The 22,338-nt window shown below is 36.0% G+C and overlaps 2 protein-coding genes across 2 annotated transcripts; both read right to left on the bottom strand.

The window, feature by feature from the left end:
• Nucleotides 1–76: 76 nt before the first annotated feature.
• tnfb (tumor necrosis factor b (TNF superfamily, member 2)) lies at nucleotides 77–2,653 on the bottom strand. The gene is made up of 4 exons (XM_058744809.1): nucleotides 2,234–2,653; nucleotides 2,060–2,120; nucleotides 1,520–1,579; nucleotides 77–985 (listed from the first exon to the last, which is right to left on the bottom strand). The coding sequence occupies exons 1-4, from the start codon at nucleotides 2,411–2,413 to the stop codon at nucleotides 558–560; spliced, it is 729 nt and encodes a 242-aa protein (XP_058600792.1). The 5' UTR covers nucleotides 2,414–2,653; the 3' UTR covers nucleotides 77–557.
• Nucleotides 2,654–11,018: 8,365 nt separating this feature from the next.
• On the bottom strand, nucleotides 11,019–15,767 carry lta (lymphotoxin alpha (TNF superfamily, member 1)). Its single transcript, XM_058745227.1, has 6 exons — nucleotides 15,739–15,767; nucleotides 14,492–14,634; nucleotides 13,802–13,844; nucleotides 13,659–13,688; nucleotides 13,414–13,461; nucleotides 11,019–11,918 (listed from the first exon to the last, which is right to left on the bottom strand). The coding sequence occupies exons 2-6, from the start codon at nucleotides 14,624–14,626 to the stop codon at nucleotides 11,578–11,580; spliced, it is 597 nt and encodes a 198-aa protein (XP_058601210.1). The 5' UTR covers nucleotides 14,627–14,634; nucleotides 15,739–15,767; the 3' UTR covers nucleotides 11,019–11,577.
• Nucleotides 15,768–22,338: the final 6,571 nt, after the last annotated feature.

The raw sequence follows: 22,338 nt of genomic DNA, 5'->3' as shown, positions 1-22,338 counted from the left end.
TGTTCATATGACCTGCCACAAGCTGCTTCTTCTTTTTGAATGCTGTTAGGAATGAGACTAGTGCATTATGGTAATACTTAACATTTATTCAGCATTAAAATGTCAGAATCACAGGATGAGTGTCAAAAACAATTCAGTACATTCGTTTTCATACAGTATAGCATTCAATAAATAGTTAAATAGGACATACAAAATAAAATATATTAAATACGCTCAAAAGTTATAAATAGATAACAAATACCATTGTTCCTTTAAACATACTAAATTCCTTACTATTTCTACAACGAAACATGTAAGATAAACATATTATTAGCTTAAAATAAGTATACGAGTTGTAGTGCCCTTGGTATAGTGCTCATGACTGAGTACATAGTATCCAGCGCACGGCTCTCACTGCATCTGATGTGTTTTAGAACCAAAACATTATGTTACAATGCAATAAGGACTCCGCATTAATCAAACTACTTTAAAACAAATGCCCTGAGAACATACTTTGGAAGTTTTAACGTAAAACACTTATTGTTATACTGAGCCATGCAACTAAGGAGGCTAACAAATTACAAGGCAAACACTCCAAAGAACGTTTTGGCATAATCTTCTTCGATGTCGGCCATGCGGCTGGTTTTGGTCGACAGCTTGTCGCCCTCCATGAGCTTAAAGACAGCGCCCAGGTAGATGGTGCTGTACGTGGTCTTCCCGTCCTCTTGTGATTGGCAAACGGAGTGGGCCGAATTCTGCAGAGGCTTCCAATCTTCCACCGCATCCGTATAACGCCAGATGCTGTGGCTCAGGAAGTTCCGAGCTGCATCGTCTTCGTCCAAATTGCACTTTACGGCATAGGACACTTGGCTGTATACAAAGTAAAGGCCGTCGGCGGGAATGTGAATCACGTTGTTGTTCAGCTTGAGGCCGCCCTGTTCAAACGACTGATCCACACCGCTGACCCACTTCAGAGACTCAGATTCTGAGCCGCTGACATGCTCACCTGTGTACAGAGAAGATAAATGTGTGAGAAGGAGACCACAGGCACATCGAAAGTGTTAGAATGCTAAAAACGTAATGCAAACTCTTTCCTATGAAATCAAACTGTATTGAAGATATATAATCCTAAAATCAGAGGTCATAAAATAGTAGAAATGGGCCTGTTTCCAACGTGGGTTTTGCGGTTAAAGATCACAGTCTTTATCTTCAGTAGAGCATGCGATGAAGTAAGTTTACTGGAGTCTCCCCACCTCTTGCCGCTCCACCGAGAGCCAAATATATTACTGTATTTGAATTACGTCCTACTACACTAGGAAATCCACATTAGTTAATGTTTAATGATAAACTCAACTCAATGACAATGCAACATTCAGGCCATTGAGCAACTCTACGCCAACAAGCGCCTTTTACGAATCTCAGATTTTTGAGAATCTGATAAGATGACCTTGGCTAAGAATACTAAACTCGGTCTCTTGAAATGAGATAACCTATGACGTATATGCACAGAGAAAAGTCAGAGATGCAGTTTGAGACTCACCATGTAAATGAATGGCTGCTTTTGTTCTCTCAGCGATCTGCTTCAGCATTCTTCCTTGCTCTGTGGAAAAGAGGATTGGAGTCAGTTTCACAGTTTGCTTCTAACATCAGTTGCCTATTAATGTCTAAAATAATGTTTAGAAACTAGAGAAGCAAGTATTCTATTTAAGAATACAATTCTCATGGCAATTCGTAACTGTTTTACATTTTGGTGAATTGGTGGCTAAATTTGTATAAATTGGTACATTTGACCCCTAGGTTTTGGGGTTAGGAGAAGACCTTCATGCTTATTTTTCTAAAAATTGTACATTTACATACAAATCACACTGATGGTAAAATATTTTCACTCATTGAGCTGAACATGTCATTTTGAAGTTTTCTTGTAAAATATACTCCTATAATCTTTGAAGAATAATTTTTACAGCCTACAAAATTGGCAGCTTGTAAAATAGTTACGTTTTCTCACGAGTCTGGGTTGAAAAACAAAAATGTTGCTTTGAAAATTGCTAACAGAGATGGATTGTTGGGAATCTTTTCTTACCTGATGGTGTGCTGATTTGCTTCTCCGCAAAAAAGGTGCGAAGATCTTTTTGGTTCGGTTTCTGTAAAATAAAAGACATTGCAAATGTTGATTATCAAAGGCTCATTTCAAATTAGGTCACACTGTTATGTACTTGAATAATATTATCATCCCACATTAAAGTTTCAGTCTTACCGTCATATGCCAGGCGAAGAAAACAGCCGCCACAGCACAGAGGGCGAGAAAAGTGATTGCAGCAAAAGTCTTCCATATCCAGCTTCTGGAGGACTTCACCAGCACGGGTGCCACTGTTGTCTGATAAACTCCCCCTGCGCCGGCTTCCAGATCTGCTACTGTCGTTTCGTATTTCACCATGCTGTTAGTTCTCTGAGATGTGTTCCTTTTGGAGTGAGCTTTTCAAATGAAGTTGTCTGCTCGCCATAGAGTTTGTATGTGATATATATGCTAAAGATAGGGAAACTCCAGTGATGTCAGTGTGCAACCAGTCCGAGGAACAGAGGTTGGTTTGAAAAGGGAAAGAACACCCTCAGCTCTCAAACACCTACTTTCCACCCACACACTTACACATACTAACCTCCAGACAGCGCTCACACACACACACCCCCTCACACTCTGCATGTTGTAGTATAACACATCCTCTTTACACATGCTTACATTAAAATGATGCTTTAGTTTATTGTGTGGTTCACTTTATAAGTTGAATTCATCTTATATTGCATTTATATTATGCTCAACAGATCATTAGTTAATGTACTGTTTAAATATATGTATTCACAATTAAATTCTCATGATCTGTTAAGTACATTCATAAAAGGCTTTTTAAAAAATGTTAAGCATTCCTAATTGTTTACATTTTTTTTTTTAATGTAAGTACATTATTTGATTAGTGAAATAGCAATTTCATAGTCTCCCCCCTCTGATTTCGCAATAAAACCTGATAAACCAACTCCATGTGGTTTATGTTAATATGCTGCAGGCACTTTCAGTTTCAGGCTGGTGATGTAATAACAGCCAATCCAACTCGCCTAACAACACACAGCTGACTTACTTCCTATTGGGAGATTCCACACCCTGAAATTCTTTTGGCCTTTTCAGTCTTGTTTTTGATTTCTCTCTCCCTTTCACTCTCTCTCTCTCTCTCTCTAACATGATCTCACACGCACTTTCTATGTCACAAGCTACTACAGGTTTGATTTTGAAGTGTAAGAGTATTTATGATTTTTTTTCATTCAGCATTCATAAAAACTGATGCAAGACAAGAGTCCTGAAATACATGTGCAACCATTTTGCAATAGGCCTAGGGCTAAAGATTAGAATTTTGTTTGTGGTTTCTTAAAAACCCCATGAAATGTGATGTTTTTTTAGCACACCACAACATTCCTTAGAAGAAAAAAAAAGGGAACATAGCACAAATAAACGTAAAATACTTCAAGTAAATAAAATTTCCTTAAGTAGGCCTACTCCTGAAGTAAAAATCATTTTCGTTTGTGCCACTTTTGGATTTCTGGTGCAGCTGGAAAATACTTTCGAGTTCCAAGCATAGATTTTACGAATTTTACGTGATGGACGACTTTGTTGTGACGCAGGAAGCCGTGTGTCAATTTGAAACACTGATCTATAATTTAGACAATATCTAGAATAATCTGTTAATCATTGAATTTTACTGTTAGCTTTAGGCCTTACAAAAACTTTTTTTTAATGATATCATATATAAATAATTGATCGAAATGAATATTTTCATCAGTTTGAATTATAGATTTAAAAATGTTGTTCACGATATAATTTGTTTCTTTTGTTTAGGCAACTTCTGTGTTGCCTATTGCCTTTTTATATAGCCTAACAGGTACATTTAGTGTTTATGATTGACAACTACTACAGGCTACTTGATATGTGACTCCTAAATGGTCTCGTTCACACTCAGCTTCCCTACAGTAGCCTAATGGATTTGCTACTTTCTAAACAAATATATTCATTTCTCGATCATCTGTAACCAAAGATGACGACCTTCGCAACACTGGAAACTCTCACAGTTGACGCGAAACAACGGTTTTATACACAAGTTTATCTGAGTCACGTGCAAAAAACAATACGTCCAGGAGCAGCTTTGGTGGAAAACAGTAACTCGATCTAAAACTCATATGTCAGTCTCTGTAAGTTATACCGAAACCAGACAAAAACACGCAACAGACATGTAGGTTGTGAGTTCTGAAAATTTATGGGTGTATGTGAACGTAACTTAACCCTATAAAGTTTTTGAAATCAATGGAATATCGAATATAAAAGAAAATCTAAAACATGGTTTATGTTTTGTGTCATATTTGATAAATCTTGTTTTTATGGGCAATATATGATATAGTGAGAATATGGTGTTCATAGCCTACTTGAGGAGGAAAGAAACATGTTTTATTCAGAAACCCAAACTCAGCAAAAAATAGTTTTTGTGCAAATGTTGTTAAATGGCCAAAAATTTTGATTTTTAAAGACTAAAAGACTCTTTCTTTTAAAGACTTGTTACATAAAATGCACAAATATTAGGCCTATAGTTGTAACTCTACATTTCCCAATAATATTAGAATTACACCTTTTACTTGCTAAAAAGGACTCCTAATCAGATGGCAGAAGCCATGTAGAGGATTGTTCAATGGGTTTTTCAGCAAAGTTTTGATTGTATTCATAACTCAGAGGCCTAAGAATCTCAAGCATGCATCAAATATGAAACAATACAGTTTATAGGGTTAAGCATTCTTTACAATACTGGCAACTGTATTCTGCTTCTGTGTGAATGTAGAGCTGGCAGCTGTAATATTGTAATAACCTCTAGACCAAAAATGAATATATTTATATTAGGTGTTATTTTTCTCAATCAACATTTTATTATTATTATTAGTAGTATTATATTTATTATTATTATTAATGATGATCTGTTAAACAAAAAACTATTGCAGTGCTGGTTCCAGTCACTGATCTCTATATATCTATTTATATCTTTATTATAGATCAGTGGTTCTAATGAATTATTCTATAATTATATAGGGTGTTATGCTAAACTGTCTGTGTGACAATGCCACTATGGGCCATTATATCATTTCCTTCTTTTCTAATGGCTGAGAAAGGAAATGAAGTATGGGGCCACAGTAGCCTGATATCGCTCTCGCTATCTACCCGCATAAACTTCAACCAAACCCCAAAGAAAGTGTGTTAACTCATTCCTCTCTTACTCACAGTATCTTGTTTATTAGATAAGAGTGAGTAATCCTATTTGTGCATGTTTTGAAATTATTGCTACAATAATAGCAGGTATATTGTACAACATGGGAGGATTGCACCATGGGACTCACCCACTCTTCCACGTAGTAATTCCTCATTCTGTTGTTACCTAATTAAGGAAATGCAATGGAAACTCTTTGCTTATTATGCCTTCCTCGATTTCGTTGAGGATTTGACTCCTCAGACCTTGTTTGTGGTTTCTGTTGTAATGATGCATGTGTCAGCATGAAGTGATATTTATCAGGTCCTGTTCTGTAGTTGTGGGGGGCGACATGACATTTATGTGCGGTTATTTGGGTTTGTATGTAGGATCTGAAAGACTGTCCCTGTATAAACGTAAAATACCGTTGACATTATCTTTAGCATCAATGTACGGTGATAGCAACAAACAGCACTGCTGGAGTTTTCTGCTATGAACTAGGCGAGGTGTTATCATGTAAATGACATCAGTGGAGAAATGACCGCTAGATAATGATAGATAATAGTGTACTTTAAAAAGCAAATCTGTCATGCTTTCTTTCTGGACCATAAAAGTGGACCATAAAAGGAGGTGGTAGGATGAATCTCGATACTTCTCTGAATGGTAATGAACACTGTCGAGCTCAAAAAATGACTAAAACACCATAAAAGGTATTATAAAAGTAGTGTGTGTTATATTTTAAGCCTTGTGAAGCTGACTAAAAATGAAAATTGTAGTATTTACCCCCTCATGTTATTCCACACTCATCTTTCGTTCATCTTCAAAACACAAATAAAGATTATGTTCATTGTGAAGTTCAAAGATGAATCCATGTGGATGGAGCGGTTTAATCCAAGTCTTTTGAAGAGACCTGATCATTTTTTAATGAAAATCTTGCCCTCTAAATCTCAAATCTTATTTTTCGCATCAAACTTGAATTGTCACAATTGGTTATGAGAACCATTGGTATTATTGACATGAAACTTGGTGTAAATTTGCCTATAAATCTGTCATATTTGAATATATGTGAGAGGGAATGAGATTAGAAATCTGTGGTGAGAGATTATCAGTAAATAATGTATATTTCAGTGTATTACTCACACAAAGCTACCAAATGGCTTAAGAAGTCTTGGAATATAGCATACAAGTCACACTTTTACAATATATTTTTTTTTTTTTGTCATTCTGGACCTCACCGCTATCCGTCCCCATTAACTTTCATTGTATTCTGGTTAACATCCAGGAAAACACATGATGGTGATTAAAGATTGTCCAGTTTTTCAATAAATTTGACTGAAAAAGCTCACTATTGCTTTAGCAGAGTACAGGTGCTGGTCATATAATTAGAATATCATCAAAAAGTTGATTTATTTCACTAATTCCATTAAAAAAGTGAAACTTGTATATTATATTCATTCATTACACACAGACTGATATATTTCAAATGTTTATTTCTTTTAATTTTGATGATTAGAGCTTACAGCTCATGAAAGTCAAAAATCAGTATCTCAAAATATTAGAATATTACTTAAGACCAATACAAAGAAAGGATTTTTAGAAATCTTGGCCAACTGAAAAGTATGAAAATGAAAAGTTTGAGCATGTACAGCACTCAATACTTAGTTGGGGCTCCTTTTGCCTGAATTACTGCAGCAATGCGTCGATCAGTCTGTGGCACTGCTCAGGAGCTATGAGAGCCCAGGTTGCTCTGATAGTGGCCTTCAGCTCATCTGCATTGTTGGTTCTGGTGTCTCTCATCTTCCTCTTGACAATACCCCACAGATTCTCTATGGGGTTCAGGTCAGGCGAGTTTGCTGGCCAATCAAGCACAGTAACACTATGGTCATTGAACCAGCTTTTGGTACCTTTGGCAATGTGGGCAGGTGCCAAGTCCTGCTGGAAAATGAAATCAGCATCTCCATAAAGCTTGTCAACAGAAGGAAGCATGAAGTGCTCTAAAATTTCCTGGTAGATGGCTGCGTTGACTGTGGACTTCAGAAAACACAGTGGACCAACACCAGCAGATGACATGGCAGCCCAAATCATCACAGACTGTGGAAACTTCACACTAGACTTCAAGCAACATGGATTCTGTGCCTCTCCACTCTTCCTTCAGACTCTGGGACCTTGATTTCCAAATGAAATGTAAAATTTACTTTCATCTGAAAAGAGGACTTTGGACCACTGAGCAACAGTCCAGTTCTTTTCTCCACAGCCCAGTTAAGATGCTTCTGACGTTGTCTCTGGTTCAGAAGTGGCTTGGTAGCCCTTTTCCTGAAGACGCCTGAGCGTGGTGACTCTTGATGCACTGACTCCAGCTTCAGTTCTCTCCTTGTGAAGCTCTCACAAGTGTTTGAATCGGCTTTGCTTGACTGTATTCTCAAGCTTGCGGTCATCCCTGTTGCTTGTGCACCTTTTCCTACCCAAATTCTTCCTTCCAGTCAACTTTGCATTTAATATGCTTTGATACAGCACTCTGTAAACAGCCACACCTTTCAGTAATGACCTTCTGTGACTTACCCTCTTTGTGGAGGGTGTCAATGTTCGTCTTCTGGATCATTGCCAAGTCAGCAGTCTTCCCCATTATTGTGGTTTCAAAGAACAAGAGATACCCAGAATTTATACTGTAGGGATGGTCATTTATTCAAACTCAAATGTAAATATTCTAATATTTTGAGATACTGATTTTTGACTTTCATGAGCTGTAAGCTCTAATCATCAAAATTAATATAAAATATCAGTCTGTGTGTAATGAATGAATATAATATACAAGTTTCACTTTTTGAATGGAATTAGTGAAATAAATCAACTTTTTGATGATATTCTAATTATATGACCAGCACCTGTATACACTAATCTGATTGTTGAAGGAATTAAAAAAATAAAAAATAAAATAACCCTCAAAAATTTGAAGCACACATTTAAGTTTTTATTTGACCATGATTTCATGAGATTTCAACATTTTGTTTCATGTTTGGTTACCAAAAAAAAAGTTGTCCAAATATTTTCTTTAAAATTCTCATAGTCATCAAACTGGCATAGATTCACATGCGTTACAAATCTGTGTCTATAGCAGGTGCTGTCTGTAGAAACCTTGCCACATTCACCTGTGATGTAACATCAAGCGGCAGACCTTTGAAGAGGGGGAAGTGTGGGAAATCCCCCATATTTTAGGTCATATTAATGTGGTTATTCAGTGGTATGGCTGTGTTGATAATTCTGTAAGGATTCCCTCTATGCTTTCCACACTTCTAGCCCTTCTCTCCATTTTCCTTTATCTTGTGTCCCCTTAACGCTCCACGTAGGAAGGGATACGTGACGTAGAACACGGTTAGTTTCACAGCTGCTCTCTGCATCTGGGTTAACACTTCTACCACAAAGAAGAAGAAAAAAGCACCTTTTCTTTTTTCACCTATCAGAGGAAGATGCACAGAGGAGCAGGAGTTTCTAACCAGTAATTCTCCATGCCACCTCATGCAGTTATCACCTGGCACCTTGTTTGTGTTGCTATGTGACACATAAGCTTGAAGGACATGCTTGGGAGGAAATTTTCATAGTGGATTTGCCAATGTGTGTTATGAGACCACCATCTCATGATCTATATCTCAATAACAGTGAGGTTTTGAGTCAAAAGTCCAATTACACAAATGTGTTTTCTACCAGTGGTTTTGCATGCTGTTTTCAAATGTCTAGTGTAAAACCCTCAATTTTGTGACATTTTTCCTTATAGTAAAATTCCAAAAATATAATTATGGGGTAAGTTGTCACATTTTAAAATGCTAGAAATGTATTAATGCTACACTGATTTACTAATCAAAACAAATGTTTAATATTTTTATGCTACCTTTTAAAAGAATAGTTCACCCCAAAGTGAACTTTTGCTGACAATGTACTTCTTCAGGCCATCTAAGATGTAGATTTCTTCAGAACGGATTTGCATTAGTGTTACATAACTTATTGGATCCTCTGCAGCAAATGGGTGCTGTCAGAATGAAAGTCTGATAAAACCATAACAATAATCCACAAGTAATCCACACGACTCCAGTCCATCAGTTAACATCTTGTAAGTGTAAAGCTATGTTATCAACTATTTGAACTATCATTCTGACGGCACCCATCCACTGGTGAGCAAGTGATGCTAAATTTTGGCCCATTTAATTGTCACAAAATGTCAACATGCATTTGATGAACTGTATCTCTTTTTATTAGGCATTAATGTTTGTTTGTTTTTTTGTGTGTGTTTTTTTTTTTTAAGCTTAGACTGTACTGAAACTGATATTCAAAAATGAACACTAGAGTCAAATGTGTGACAATGTATTTATATACACCTGTATAAAGCTCAATGCATGAGTCTATGCATGAGTGCAAAAAACCACAAGCTAACAGGAAATGGCTGATGGTGCACAAACAGGCATTCACAAATAAAGGTTAAGTTCAATTGCTTTACATGTCGCAACAGAATTGTGCTGACAAACAGTTATTCTAGTTCTTCATACTAACGTTTTTGCTTAAAGGTAAAGGTTGCATTTCTATTTTTTCTATTTATTTTGAAGTTAGATTGAACACAAAGACGTTAAATAGTCCTGTGTCCATAAACATGCAGTTTTTTTTTTTTTTTTGCAAGGGGCTGGTTCATCTCAGGACACAAGAAAAGTGTTGTTTATGAAAGCAAGGATATGACAGAAACTGCATTGTGCTTTAAATGATACTGATGACACTGTGGAGGTCAGTCTCGTGAAAGAAGAACAGAAAAAGCTACCCGAAAATATCATGTTTGTTTAAAAAAGGCATTGGTTTACTTCCTCAAATGATTTTCCGCACCGTTCAACAACTGATAGAAAGAGAGGAAGTAAATGAACCAAGCCTCAAATTGTCAGTAGACTAGACTAGACTAATATGAACAAAATCTCTTTCAGATGCTGCAGTTGCTTTTGTAATAGCAAAACTATTTGATGGAAGAATTTAAAGACTTAAACGAAAAAAAAGAAGCATTTTTGGTCATGTTGCATGAATTGTTTGTGCAGTTTGCTTTTTCCCTCAATGACATATAATGTGAAGCACTGTTGTCACATGCTCTTTGTACATTATGCAACTCATCCTATCTCTACACTGCAGTTTGTCAACCTCAATATGACATGATTTAAGACGTGAAGGTGAGATGACTTTTCAGCGTGGGCTAGAGGAATAAACTAAAAAAGAGGATTTATAAATGCGGGGAATTTCAGAATTGTGACTCATAGGACATGAAATTAGCTGTCGTGCCTGTTGTGGTTACAGTTTGTTGGCGAGGATAGGTTTTTGGAAATAAATTCGACTTTGTACAGTATGCCCCTCATTAAGACTCGATACTTCAAATGTCAACATTGTTTCAGTATACTAACCAAAACTAGACTGCGTACTATATATTGACCTTTGACATATTGTTCTCTATCTCACTGACCTTAAAATTAAATTGGTTAGTTCTAGAATGAAAGGATGCTCCTACCTTTGGCCTTCTAGATTTTATCTGTTTTTACGTAACCGAAACACAGTGTTTGTATCTGTGGCTAAAGTGGGTTTAAGTTTCAGTGGTTTGCTTTCCGAGGGCCAACAGGAAGGCCATGTTTAGCAGGTGTTCTTGTGATGATTGGCTCCCTCATGTGGCTGCCTGAAGTAAATGGGAACTGGGTTACATGCAAAGTGAGTCAGAGGTTAATTGAGTTGAATTCAAGAATACAAGGTGAAATGCGGCAAATTGACTTTTATTTTTATATAGCTTACAGAGAAGTTTACAAATAAATTATTTAGAAAAAAAATACTTCATTTCAACTGATTGTGTCGACAACTGTTCATCATGATTTTTGTATTAAATTAAGAAATTCCTGAACATTAACAGCACTTAAAAAAAAAGAAATTAAATACAATTAAAATATTATACACAAATAACCAATAAACCATTTAAATTGTAATGTCTTAATAAATCTCAAAACATTTCTCTAAAAAATGTCATATAATATAAAATTAAACTCTATAAATGTTTCAACACACACAAAATATGAAAATATCCCTTTTGAAACCCATAATGGGCTTGAGAACTAACCATACAGACATCTTTTACCATTTACTTTGGTAAATATAAATACAGACAGTTTTAATCCTTCAGGAGAATCACTTGACTCAATATGAGGTGACAAAACACTGAAATGTGAGTCTTGTAATTCTTTAAGGCATAACAAACTGTTCCTTTAAACCCTAAATCAAGGTTTGCACTTTAAATCCCCATTGAAGAATCTGAAAGATTTAGACTTGTTTGTTATTTGTTATTAAAAAAGATAATTTCCCAGTAAGTATCGTAATCTTGTTCTGATATGCTGTTGATAGGATCTATCTCAAGGCTGATGCTGTCTCCCTCTTTCAGCTCGACCAGATGGATCATTGTCGCTGTTCCATATTGCTTGACCCTACTCAGGATTCTGTTTTTTATCCCGGGACCTTTGTTCTTGCGCAAAATAACAGTCCCTTGAATATTATCGTGTGAAAAGGTGACCTGGGCGTGGAAATAGTATAGACCACTGATTGTAATTTCGACAGTGCTGTTCTTTTGGGAAAAGGAGGTGTTTTTACACGGGTGGCATATCCAGATTTCTGTGGGGTCTGAGGAAGAGAATGGAAATATTAGTGTGCATTCTGAAAATCTCCCAGCATTTCCCAAATTTTAAAACTTTATTCGGTATGTTTAGCAGGAGCACTTTGCTTAATTTCATATAAATAAAAAGTTAGTGATGATTCAAAACCCCAAGAAAGTTATCTCACCTGGGTTGACGTATTTCCTATAAGAACAGGAAGTTGGAGTGGGACATTTCATAGGGATCGGCTTGAAATACCATACTACTCTTAATAAGTAATATGCTATTCCAAGTTTAGCCTTAGTTTACATTATAGCCAATTTTGATTTCATTAGCTTTTAATAGTGTTTGCTTTTAATTTGGCCTGATTAAAAGTTGACAATAGAGGAATGAATCAGTAGTTTGGGGCCAGTAAGATTTTATTTATTTAAAGAAGTCTTTTATGCTCAATATGGCTATATTTATTTGATCAAAAATACAGTAAAAACTAATATGGTGAAATATTTTTACAACTTTATAAAATTCACTTTTTAAGCTGAATTTGATTTAGTGCCTAAACCTTTCCTATTATTATCAATGCTGGAAGCAGTTTCCAGGTGCCTTAAAGGAATAAAATTTTCGAAATAACAGTATCTTTTGTAATATTATAAATGTCTTTGTGCTCATTTTTTTTTTTTTTATCGATTTAATGTGAAAAATACATACATATATTTTCTTTCTATCCTGTTACATAAACAAAATGAAATTCATGAACAATGAACATATAAACCTGCTATTAAAATGTAAAATAAAGAGAGTAGAAATGGAGTTCATTTAAGAAATACAGAATTATTCTTGTATACGCCTGTAATTGCTCTTTTCATTTTCTTTCATAATTGTTCCATGTGTGGGGTTCGGAGCTGCCGTTCATCCCACATATATATGAAACACTCTTCATACAGTACACGAAGTGAGGTCAGGGAAGGAGAGTGTTTTAAAGGAACATTTCCACCTCCTTCCTCACATATGAGCCATGCACATTTAGACAAGTTATATTTCCACTGATTCACAACGCCCCTGCGATAAACATTCAGTGTGACATCAGAAGTGTCATTGTGGTCACTGAATCTGGTTCATCTCATGAACGAGCGCAGGCAACTATCACACGAATGAGACGAAAGTGCTTTGAAAGAAGTTATGACCTCCTACTTGAATGGAGTGAAGGTGAGCCGCCAAATAACCTCATGTTACCTTGCAGAAAGCTTATTTACTGCATATTTCAATCTGGTAAACTAACTTAAGTGACTTTTAAGTCACAAAAGATTCTTTAAAAGCAGAGAACCACATGCCAAACTTCCTCAATGCAGCAGAGAAACCAAGTGACACAATGACAAAACCAAAAGTCCCACTATGTCTTGTTTTCATGATATACAGAGAAGTGAGAGATGTAGAAAAAGTGTGAAAGGGAAAGTGCAAAGGAGGATGAGGGGAAACGACGCAGAGGAAAAGTGAGAGATGTCCACATGGAGAAAAATATTGCTCACCTCTGATGAGATGCATATAGTCGTTGGAGAATGAACCAGAAGGATGACCTGAAAGTGCAACCAAATTATTTTCACTTTTCAAATAAAAGCTATTGTTTTAAAAGAGATACAAATTTCCCTGAATAGGAATGTTTCCCAGAAAACTTTTTAAAGAAAGGAATTGAGCTTATAGAGACAGAACTGGTACTTTTTAATTTATTGTTTACATGCTGGGGGATAAAATAAAAAATTAAAAAATGTCTCACCTATTTGTTGGGTAGTCTTGTCATCGATTGCTGTAAAATAGTATTTATTGTTACTGTCATGACACAGGTATACAATTTTCCATTATATTTTAATTTAATTCAAATGGGGGTGGGGGGTGTGGGGTATGGGTCAAAAAGCAAACCTGATGAATTTGGAACTTCGTTTCCAGCCGTGCTTTTTTCAGACTAAAGAAGAAATAAAAAATCATATTTATCTGAAAACAAACAAACACAAGGTACTACAGCAATAAAACTGAAGTGTGCAATGTTGAAAATACTTCTGTTCCAACTTAATATGCAGAAAGGCAACTATAAGCCATTAGTAGTTTGATTTCCCCGCAAAAGTGTAAAAGGTATGACTTTTAAATCATTGCTTTGTTAATTTGAGCAGCAAACCCACCAACATTTGCTCAACCTATAGACTTTAGTCATTTAATTTTTGACAGGAATCAAAATGAGGCTGTGAGGAAAAGAAGTACTGTGTGTTCAGTGGATTGTTCTTTTGTTTAGCTGATGAAACGTCTTTCTGGGGCAAAACCCAAAAATATTTCAGTAGACAAAAACTTTATAAAAGTTGAAGAGTTTAAAAAGATTACACGATCTAGGACCTTTATACCGTGTGTGCAGACACACTCTAAGTCTGTCCCACCCAGCCTTGTTTTCTGTGTTTAATTGAAAATGGCATCTATCCTGATTAAGATCTATAGCATAAGGTTGGGGTGGGACCATCAGCTTGGCACACCAATGGCAGATGGGTTAGAGTATGCTTGAACAGGCTATATACTGTGCAGTCTCAAAGCAATGTGGATGGATGCAATCGCAAGTCACTCTACCTTTGCATTCTGTCCTGTCTTTGGTGGTATACCTTTATTATATATAAGATATACAGTTATTATCAGAAGAACTGAGCTCATCAGGCAGCACCAGCCAATCAGGAGGCGGAACCTGGGGTGATTTGCGCTGGTCATCTCCGTGACTAGCAGAGACCAAGAAGAAGGAAACATATGCATTGTGAAACCAAAGATATATGTTTACAGTGAATCATGTTGACAAAACCCCCATATTGACCTAAATGCATGGACTCGATCTATATGCACAGCCTTAGAAAGTACAATATAAAGCATACACAACCGCAAACGGTGAATGAAGAAAAGGTGAGCAAATCAATTTATATCATGAATGAAGCCTGCAGATATTTCATGTAAATATTTGCATACAAACCTCTATATGTTTTTTTACTCACAGGCCCCAGACCCATCTACTCTCTCTCCACATCGGTTTCTAGTTATGCATGTGTGTGTGGCTAAAAAAAGCAGGGGTATATTTGCCTCTCACCTAAGTGAGGTGAATTCCCATGTTACCCACAAAGATACCCTGACTTCACACCCAGGTGGGTTGAATGTAACTTACTGAGTGTTCACTACTTAGAAGCTGGACATTTTCTGTAAACTGATAACACCTTATCTTCTAAAGGAAGTATTTTTGTTTGTTTATTTGACCACTGATCTGACATTTTGATTTGGTCAAGAAATCAATTACTTCTTGTAAAGAGATTCACTGTGTGTTTGCTGCATGTCAATACAAAAGCATGTGTGGATTTCTATAAAGAGTTTTCCAAAGAGTTTCCCATTATTATTCCCCAGCAACACAAAATAAACCTGCATTTACCAATTAACTAATCAGTTTAAAGTTGAAAAAGAGTGTCAAACTATATAATACATCTAGTCTAAATAGGACACTCCTTGAAGCCTAGTTGGCAAATGTGATAATATATTACCATATATTTAGGATTGCGGGATTCTAAAGTGAAAATCTCAGAATTGGTTATTGAAAATTGCATATTGATCAACATCTAATCTGAATATTAGGAGTGACACATTCCTCCATGTTGGTTATTGTACATGTGCAAGAACACTTGTCACAGATCTATGGCTAAATGCAGATCCCCAATAGAATTATAAAATTGTTCAATTAATTTTCAATTAACATCTTCTATAAGAAGTATAAAGAATGAGAATGAAATATGACTTGATCTTATTAATATTGAGTACTACATTATGAGAGAGATTGCTTTACTCACCTTAGTGTGTGCTGTAGTGTGAAATGTGGCTGTGGGACTGAATGAGCATCTAGACATGGTCTGTCCCACAGGGTTTCCCCTTTTCAAGCTCTCATTTTCTAGCCCTGGACCTTTCTCTCTCTCTCTCTCTCTCTCTCTCTCTCTCTCTGTGTGTGTGTGTGTGTGTGTGTTTCTCTCTGTCTTCTTTCGGTGGTAGTGGCTGTGGTTGGAAACATAAGAGAAGGTGGATGGTCAGAACATCACCGTACTTGACAGAAACGAGATCTGAAGTTGCTGAAAGTGATCGGACTTATACTTTGGTTTCAGTGAGTAAATATATAGAATACCCTTCTGCCTATTTATTGTAACATACAGAATTTCAGCAGCAACACAAGAAAGCTGAATGATAATGAAGATGAAAGGTCATTGATATGTGGCTTCTGTTTAAGCTCATATGTCAGTCCTAAAGCAGCCACTTTCTCTTCAGCTCTACCAGACTTGTGAAAAAGAGGAAAAGGTGGTTTGCCCAAGGAGATATTAGGGGTTATGATGTGTGTACGCAATGTGGTTTTTCATCCAGGAGAGGAGGTAGTAGGTGCGTGTTTATACCGATAAGCAGGCACTTGTTGTTTTTTTCACACTGATCCACAGCATTTCTTCTTTTCTTCTCTTGGATATGTTAAACCCTTTGGGACATCCCCAATTCAGTCGCTTGTACTTTCCTATGAAGACATGCATACCACATACTCCTACACACAAACCCACGCAAAGACAAACACTCTTGTACTGTCCCTGTCTCTTGAGTGACTGGTGAAGTGAATAATCATAGCATTAGCAACATATAAACAAAACACATTCCTAGAATATATATGGAGGAATCCATCAGATGAAATCAGTGTACAAAAACAGCACTGCCTCTAATAAGTCCACGCCACAGCTATAACAATGACGACACTATCGTTTAAATCACTTACATAAGCTGATGAACAATACAAACATTAATAGCCAATTAGAATCCATCTCATTTTAAAGAGCTTGAACATTGGACCTTAGTCAGGTTAGATGCCATATTGAATTGAACATGGATGAAAACAAGTCTATGAGGGATAGATTTACAGTCTTTATACAGTCTAGATCATGTCATTTGAGCACCTAAAAAACCTTTCGTCACATACATTTCGTCAGCTGAACAATCGTATATTGTTAAACTACAATCCATTCAACACACTACTTCTGTTTCTCACAGCCTGGTTTTCATTCCTGTCAAAATTAAATATGCCGCTTCCTCAGATGGCCAGATTATGGTAAACGGAATCTTATCAACCATTGATGTGGATGCTAATATATATAGTTATCATTAGAGTTATCTTTACAGTTATCATTCTTGGTGTGAACAGGCCTTTTGTGTTATACATGTGGTGTGGACTTCACCATTCCTGCACTCTCAGAAATAAAGGTACAAAAGCTGTCACTGGGGCGGTATCTGATCAAAAGGTACACTTTTGTACCTATTAGGTTCAAATATGTACACTTTAAGTACTAATATGTACCTTTAAGGTACCAAAATGTACCCTTTAGGTACAAACATGTACCTTTTGAAAAGGCACCGCCCCAGTGACAGCTTTTGTACCTTTATTTCTGAGAATGTGTAGACTTTGAGTAATTATTCAAACTTAATAGTTATAGTTATCTGACATTGTGTACTACAACGATTTTTGGCTCTTTGATTAATCACTTTTTTCCTCTTTTGTAAGTCACTTTGGATGAAAGCATCTGCTAAATGCATGTAAATCTGTATTGTTATATTTTGTATTGTTATATAATCTGTATTGTTATATGTTGCTACTCATCTAGTAGCAATTTACAATTATGCGTTAAGGTGTGTACTAATTAAGAACTAACCTTAACTGCAACATTCATGTGTGTAAACTTACCCAAAGTGTTAACTAACAAATATGATCTAATGTGTAATCATTATTAACACATTAATTAATATGATCCATGTCGTAGTTAAGGTTAGTTCTTGAGCAGTCCATGTCTTAGCTTATCATTGGTTCATATTAAAGTACATTCAATTTATGTATTAGTGCATGATTATTCAGTATAGTGTGAACGAGCCTTGAAGTCACTGTATGTCGTGACAGATGTTTCATTAGAAAACGAATGAAAAAAAAAAATGCCAATTTGAACCTGGCATAAGTGTTGAAGGCAAAATAAATGCAGAGAACCAACACTTAAAATATGGCATTAAATATGATATTAATACTGTTACCTCATAAGTTTTATCAGGGACTATCAAAGCTAAAGTACTAGGAAAAGACAACCATCTAAATATCACTCATCTCATTATAGAAAAGCGAGACAGTACGCTTCTGAAATTACTTGGTACTGAATGATTAACATATTCATTTACCATGGTATTTAATATAAACAATCATATGGGATCGTTTATGTAAACTGTAGATTATATGTACATACAAGAGCCATGGCACGTTTTGCTAGTATTAGTAGCATTTCATTTACTGAACATCTAAACATAAAACTGCATATGTCATATACTGTATTTGGCACAGATACAAAAGTGAAAAGTTAACCAGGATTTATTTTCTAATTAATGAAGGTGGGGACGCTCATCTTAATGAGAGGGAAACTCAAGTAGATGTTTGCATGTGATAAGATCAGATGTAGAGATATGAATAGAAGGTCAATTACGAATTGTAGGTGGAGATTGTTCAGTGGGAAACTCTCATACTTGCTTTTGGTACTTTTTTTCAGGTCAGTCTTTCTAGTGTGATTTGCCAGTCTCTCTGTTTTCATTTGTTGGGGAGGGGGAAAAGACCGCTGTGCATTGAGATGCATGTGTTTACAACAGGTGAAGGAGTCAGAAAGAAAGAGAAAAAGATAAAGGAAGCGAGATTGAGATCCAACTTTGGGAGCATCGTATTCTCTTCAGTATTCCATCTGTGGAAGAAAAACCAGTGAGGTGACATTCTGTACGAGGTTAGCCACAATGATTATGAAATGCCCCGTGCTTTCCCCACCGTTGTGTTGTGCACCTGGTACAGACAAGATCCAAACCAAGAAAAAACTGTGGATATGAAAGTAAAACTGTCCAGTTTACATTTGTAGACTGCTGTTGCCTATACACACACACGCACACACACACAAAATTTGGTTCATTAGTGGTTCTTTGTGGTATAGTCGAGGAGTTATATAGCACCACTAAGTGGTTCTTTGGCTTGTAATCATAGGGGAACCAATTTAAGTGCTATATAGCACCTATAAAGAACGTGTAATGGTTCCTCAGCGGTTCTTATGGTTGGTTAAGGTGGTATATAGCACCATCTTTAAAAATATAGGTGCTATGTAGCACTTGAAGTGGTTCCCCTATGATTACGAGCCAAAGAACCACTTTTAGTGCTATTTAGCACCATTTCTTTTTTTACTACATAGGCAGCTGCCTTTAGCTGCTGCAATAGAACCCCAAAAGTGACTGATTTGTTGCTCTCCATGTGCACTTTTAAACATAAAAGTTCTTTATTGGCATACATGAAGAACCTTTAACATCCGTGGGACTTTTCCATTGCACAAAAAAACTATTTATAGTGGAAAAGGGTTCTTTAGATTATATAAAATCTAAAAAAGGTTCTTTTGGGAACCCAGAATGGTTTTTCTATGGCATCACTGTGAAAACCCCCAATTGGGATCTTTATTTTTAAGAGTGTAGACTCACAATGCAATGTAAATTATACAGTGCAGGGGTCGACAATAAGGAGTGGCCAGCGTGAAGGACATTCAGGACAGTATAACAGCAACTATTTTATTTTTTGTGGCAGGGCCAGTGAAAATGATGGCAGGGCAAGGAAAAATTCTACCGGGCCAGTAGAAAAAATCCTTAGCGTTGATCCCTGCAGAGTAAATCAGGAGGCAACATCATTAAGATCCTTTTGGAACAGTCTTTTGATGTCTTAATATAAGTATCCATAACTAATATCGTCAGGTTTTGGAGAAAAGCATGTGAGAAGATAAGACTACTAGCATGAACTTCTCTAAACATGTGTGAAACTTGCATAACATGGAATAATAAGTCATGGAAAACCTATAAATATCAAGGAATTTTGCAATGCCCCAAGCCTGGAAAAGGCTTTCCTGGGACAGGTGATCTAAGAAATCCCAAAAGTCATGGAAAATAGTCTATATGTTTGTATGTTTACATACATTTTTGTAGGTTTATTCTTGTCTACAAGCCTTAATGATGCCTTTAGAGTCACCTATTTTTGATAAATCATTCAAACAAACTCACAAATCGACTGATTCATAAGCAGATCAATATTAAAATGTTTTTAAAGTACACAATAATCAAAAATATCTGGAAAGGTCAAAATGTGTGGGAACAATGGCTACTGGAATTATCTGCATACTGCTGATACTGGACTCAAAGGCACCTATGTTTGTTTGTAGACTAACTCATTTACATTTTTATGGTACATGCATGTTTTATGGAATAAACAGCCACTTGTGTCACAGTTTCTAACAGTTTTTTTCAAGCATCCATCTTCCACTCAAGCTGACTACTGTCTATAGTTGGATCCTATTTCTGGTGAGACTAAATAATTAATTCACAGTGTATTTTATTCTATTACATAAATATTTTTTAAATGGAGTCTGCCCCCTGATAAGATCAGATCAATGTGCTAAAAGCAGTCTTACTTGTGAATTCTTATTTGTCACACTGCAGTACGATTGACATAGATCTGGACTGTGGAGATTTCTGCAGCTGTTGGTGACCTGTGGGAGTGAGAATTTGCTTCATAACTGTCAACTCACTGTAATTTTTTGCTATAAAACGAAAGCTGCAATGTTCCCATGTACAGTATCTCTGCATGTAAGCAGTTTCATTGATTTGCCTCATCTTAAAAATCATGCCAACTGTTGTTGTTGTTGTTGTTATTTTTTTCAGGAAATGGAGATTGATTTACTAATTTTAAGTAATATTGGATTTAAATTTTTTCCCCCAAAGATGCTTCATCATATAATTAAGAGGTAAACACACTCAGTTTATAACTTACAAGTCTGCAGCACTGCAGCTGGTAGGCTGTCATCAACCTCTTTTAAATTATAAAGGTATTTTTTGGTATTTTTACTGTTGTATGATTCCATGAAGAACCTTTAACATCAATAGAACATTTTTATTCCACAGAAGGTTCTTTAGTTTTTTAACATGTTCTTCACACTAAGAAAAAAATTGTATTTTTAAGAACTGTTCATTGGAAAGTAAATCTTTTTATATTAAGACACTTTCACGAAGCAGTGCCATATCAGATGCCAAAGTCAGATGGCATTAACTACACTATGCAAGGTCAGGTTTTTTTTTCCTGTATACCATACATTGATATACATCACGCTTGAACGGATCTTCTCATCAGTCGACGCCTCTGCACTGTTCCACAGGGCCACTTCCCCTTCTCATGCTCCCAATTTGGCCCACCTTCGTTAATCTTTTTCCGTTTTCCATTGCCCCCTCACTGTACTTATATGTCAATAATTAATATGCTGCGTCACTGTTTTTTCTTTGCATAGCATAAACAGTCAGTGCTATTTATCAGAACTACAGAAACGCATAAATAGGCATATTTAGTGGAAGTTATCCTGACTTTTAATTGCTAAGTCAATCTGCAAACAGCTGTTTCATTTAAAGCCACAAAAAAATCAACTTGTAATCTAAGTTATCAGGAGTGTTTTGTATATTATTTTCACAAAATAATTATTATAGAAATAAAAACATATTTTTTTGCCTTTGCTCTACCATCTGTGTTGATCTCAGTTTTGACATTATAATGCCGACTGTCCAAAGGACCACATATGTCCAGATTTTGTTATATGGGTATAAGAGAACCAATGATGATAGAGAGCAGAAACATTATGCATGACTATCTCTTTCCAACCATGAAATAAATACATAAACGGAAACTGTGGTCTTTGACTGTTCCACAGACCACCGCTGAAGGGGAAATCAGGCATATCAGTAAATGGCACACTAATAGGCTACATATTTAATGTATCTACCCTGTTGAAAAAACCAGCATATGCTGGTAAGGTATGTTTTGAAGCATGCTGCTGGTTTAAGCTGGTCATGAGCTAGTCCTAAGCAGGTCCTGAGAAGGAGCTATATGCTTAGGACCAGCCAAGGACCAGCTTAAACCAGCTCAAACCAGCAGCCATGCGTCAAAACATCTTTGGACATACCTAACCAGCATATGCTGGTTTTTTCAAAAGGCTATATGGATAGTAGCCTAGTCTATATTAATATGGATAGTAGTCTATGTTAATTAAAACCGACGGTGAATTATTTATGCATAACCAAAGGCAAACTAAACATATAAGAAATGTGAAATCCATTAAAACTTTTGTGTTTCAATAGCTAAATCTCATAGTCTAGCTTTAGGCCTGTTTGTGTAAACAATGAGTGTAAAAATGCTATTTTATTTTTTCCATTAACACATTTTAATGGAAAATGTATTATCATTACTATTAATATTGAACTAATTGATAACTCACATGCCAAAATGATCATTTATTAATTTTAAACGTACAGTTCTTTACGCTGGAGTTTTATGAGAA

Source organism: Onychostoma macrolepis, chromosome 15, assembly GCF_012432095.1.
Source record: "Onychostoma macrolepis isolate SWU-2019 chromosome 15, ASM1243209v1, whole genome shotgun sequence".
Lineage (NCBI taxonomy): Eukaryota > Metazoa > Chordata > Actinopteri > Cypriniformes > Cyprinidae > Onychostoma > Onychostoma macrolepis.
This window is presented reverse-complemented; position numbering and strand designations above follow the sequence as displayed.

What these genes read in the sequence shown, in the direction of transcription:
- tnfb (XM_058744809.1), bottom strand. Translation starts at nt 2,413, where the DNA reads ATGGTGAAATACGAAACGACAGTAGCAGATCTGGAAGCCGGCGCAGGG. An exon ending in TCTTCGCCTGGCATATGACG is followed by an intron (nt 2,121 to 2,233) that starts GTAAGACTGAAA and finishes TTTATTTTACAG; the next exon opens with AAACCGAACCAAAAAGATCT. An exon ending in GCAAATCAGCACACCATCAG is followed by an intron (nt 1,580 to 2,059) that starts GTAAGAAAAGAT and finishes TCTTTTCCACAG; the next exon opens with AGCAAGGAAGAATGCTGAAG.
- lta (XM_058745227.1), bottom strand. Translation starts at nt 14,626, where the DNA reads ATGACCAGCGCAAATCACCCCAGGTTCCGCCTCCTGATTGGCTGGTGC. An exon ending in CGAAGTTCCAAATTCATCAG is followed by an intron (nt 13,689 to 13,801) that starts GTTTGCTTTTTG and finishes ACTATTTTACAG; the next exon opens with CAATCGATGACAAGACTACC. An exon ending in CAAGACTACCCAACAAATAG is followed by an intron (nt 13,462 to 13,658) that starts GTGAGACATTTT and finishes TTGCACTTTCAG; the next exon opens with GTCATCCTTCTGGTTCATTC.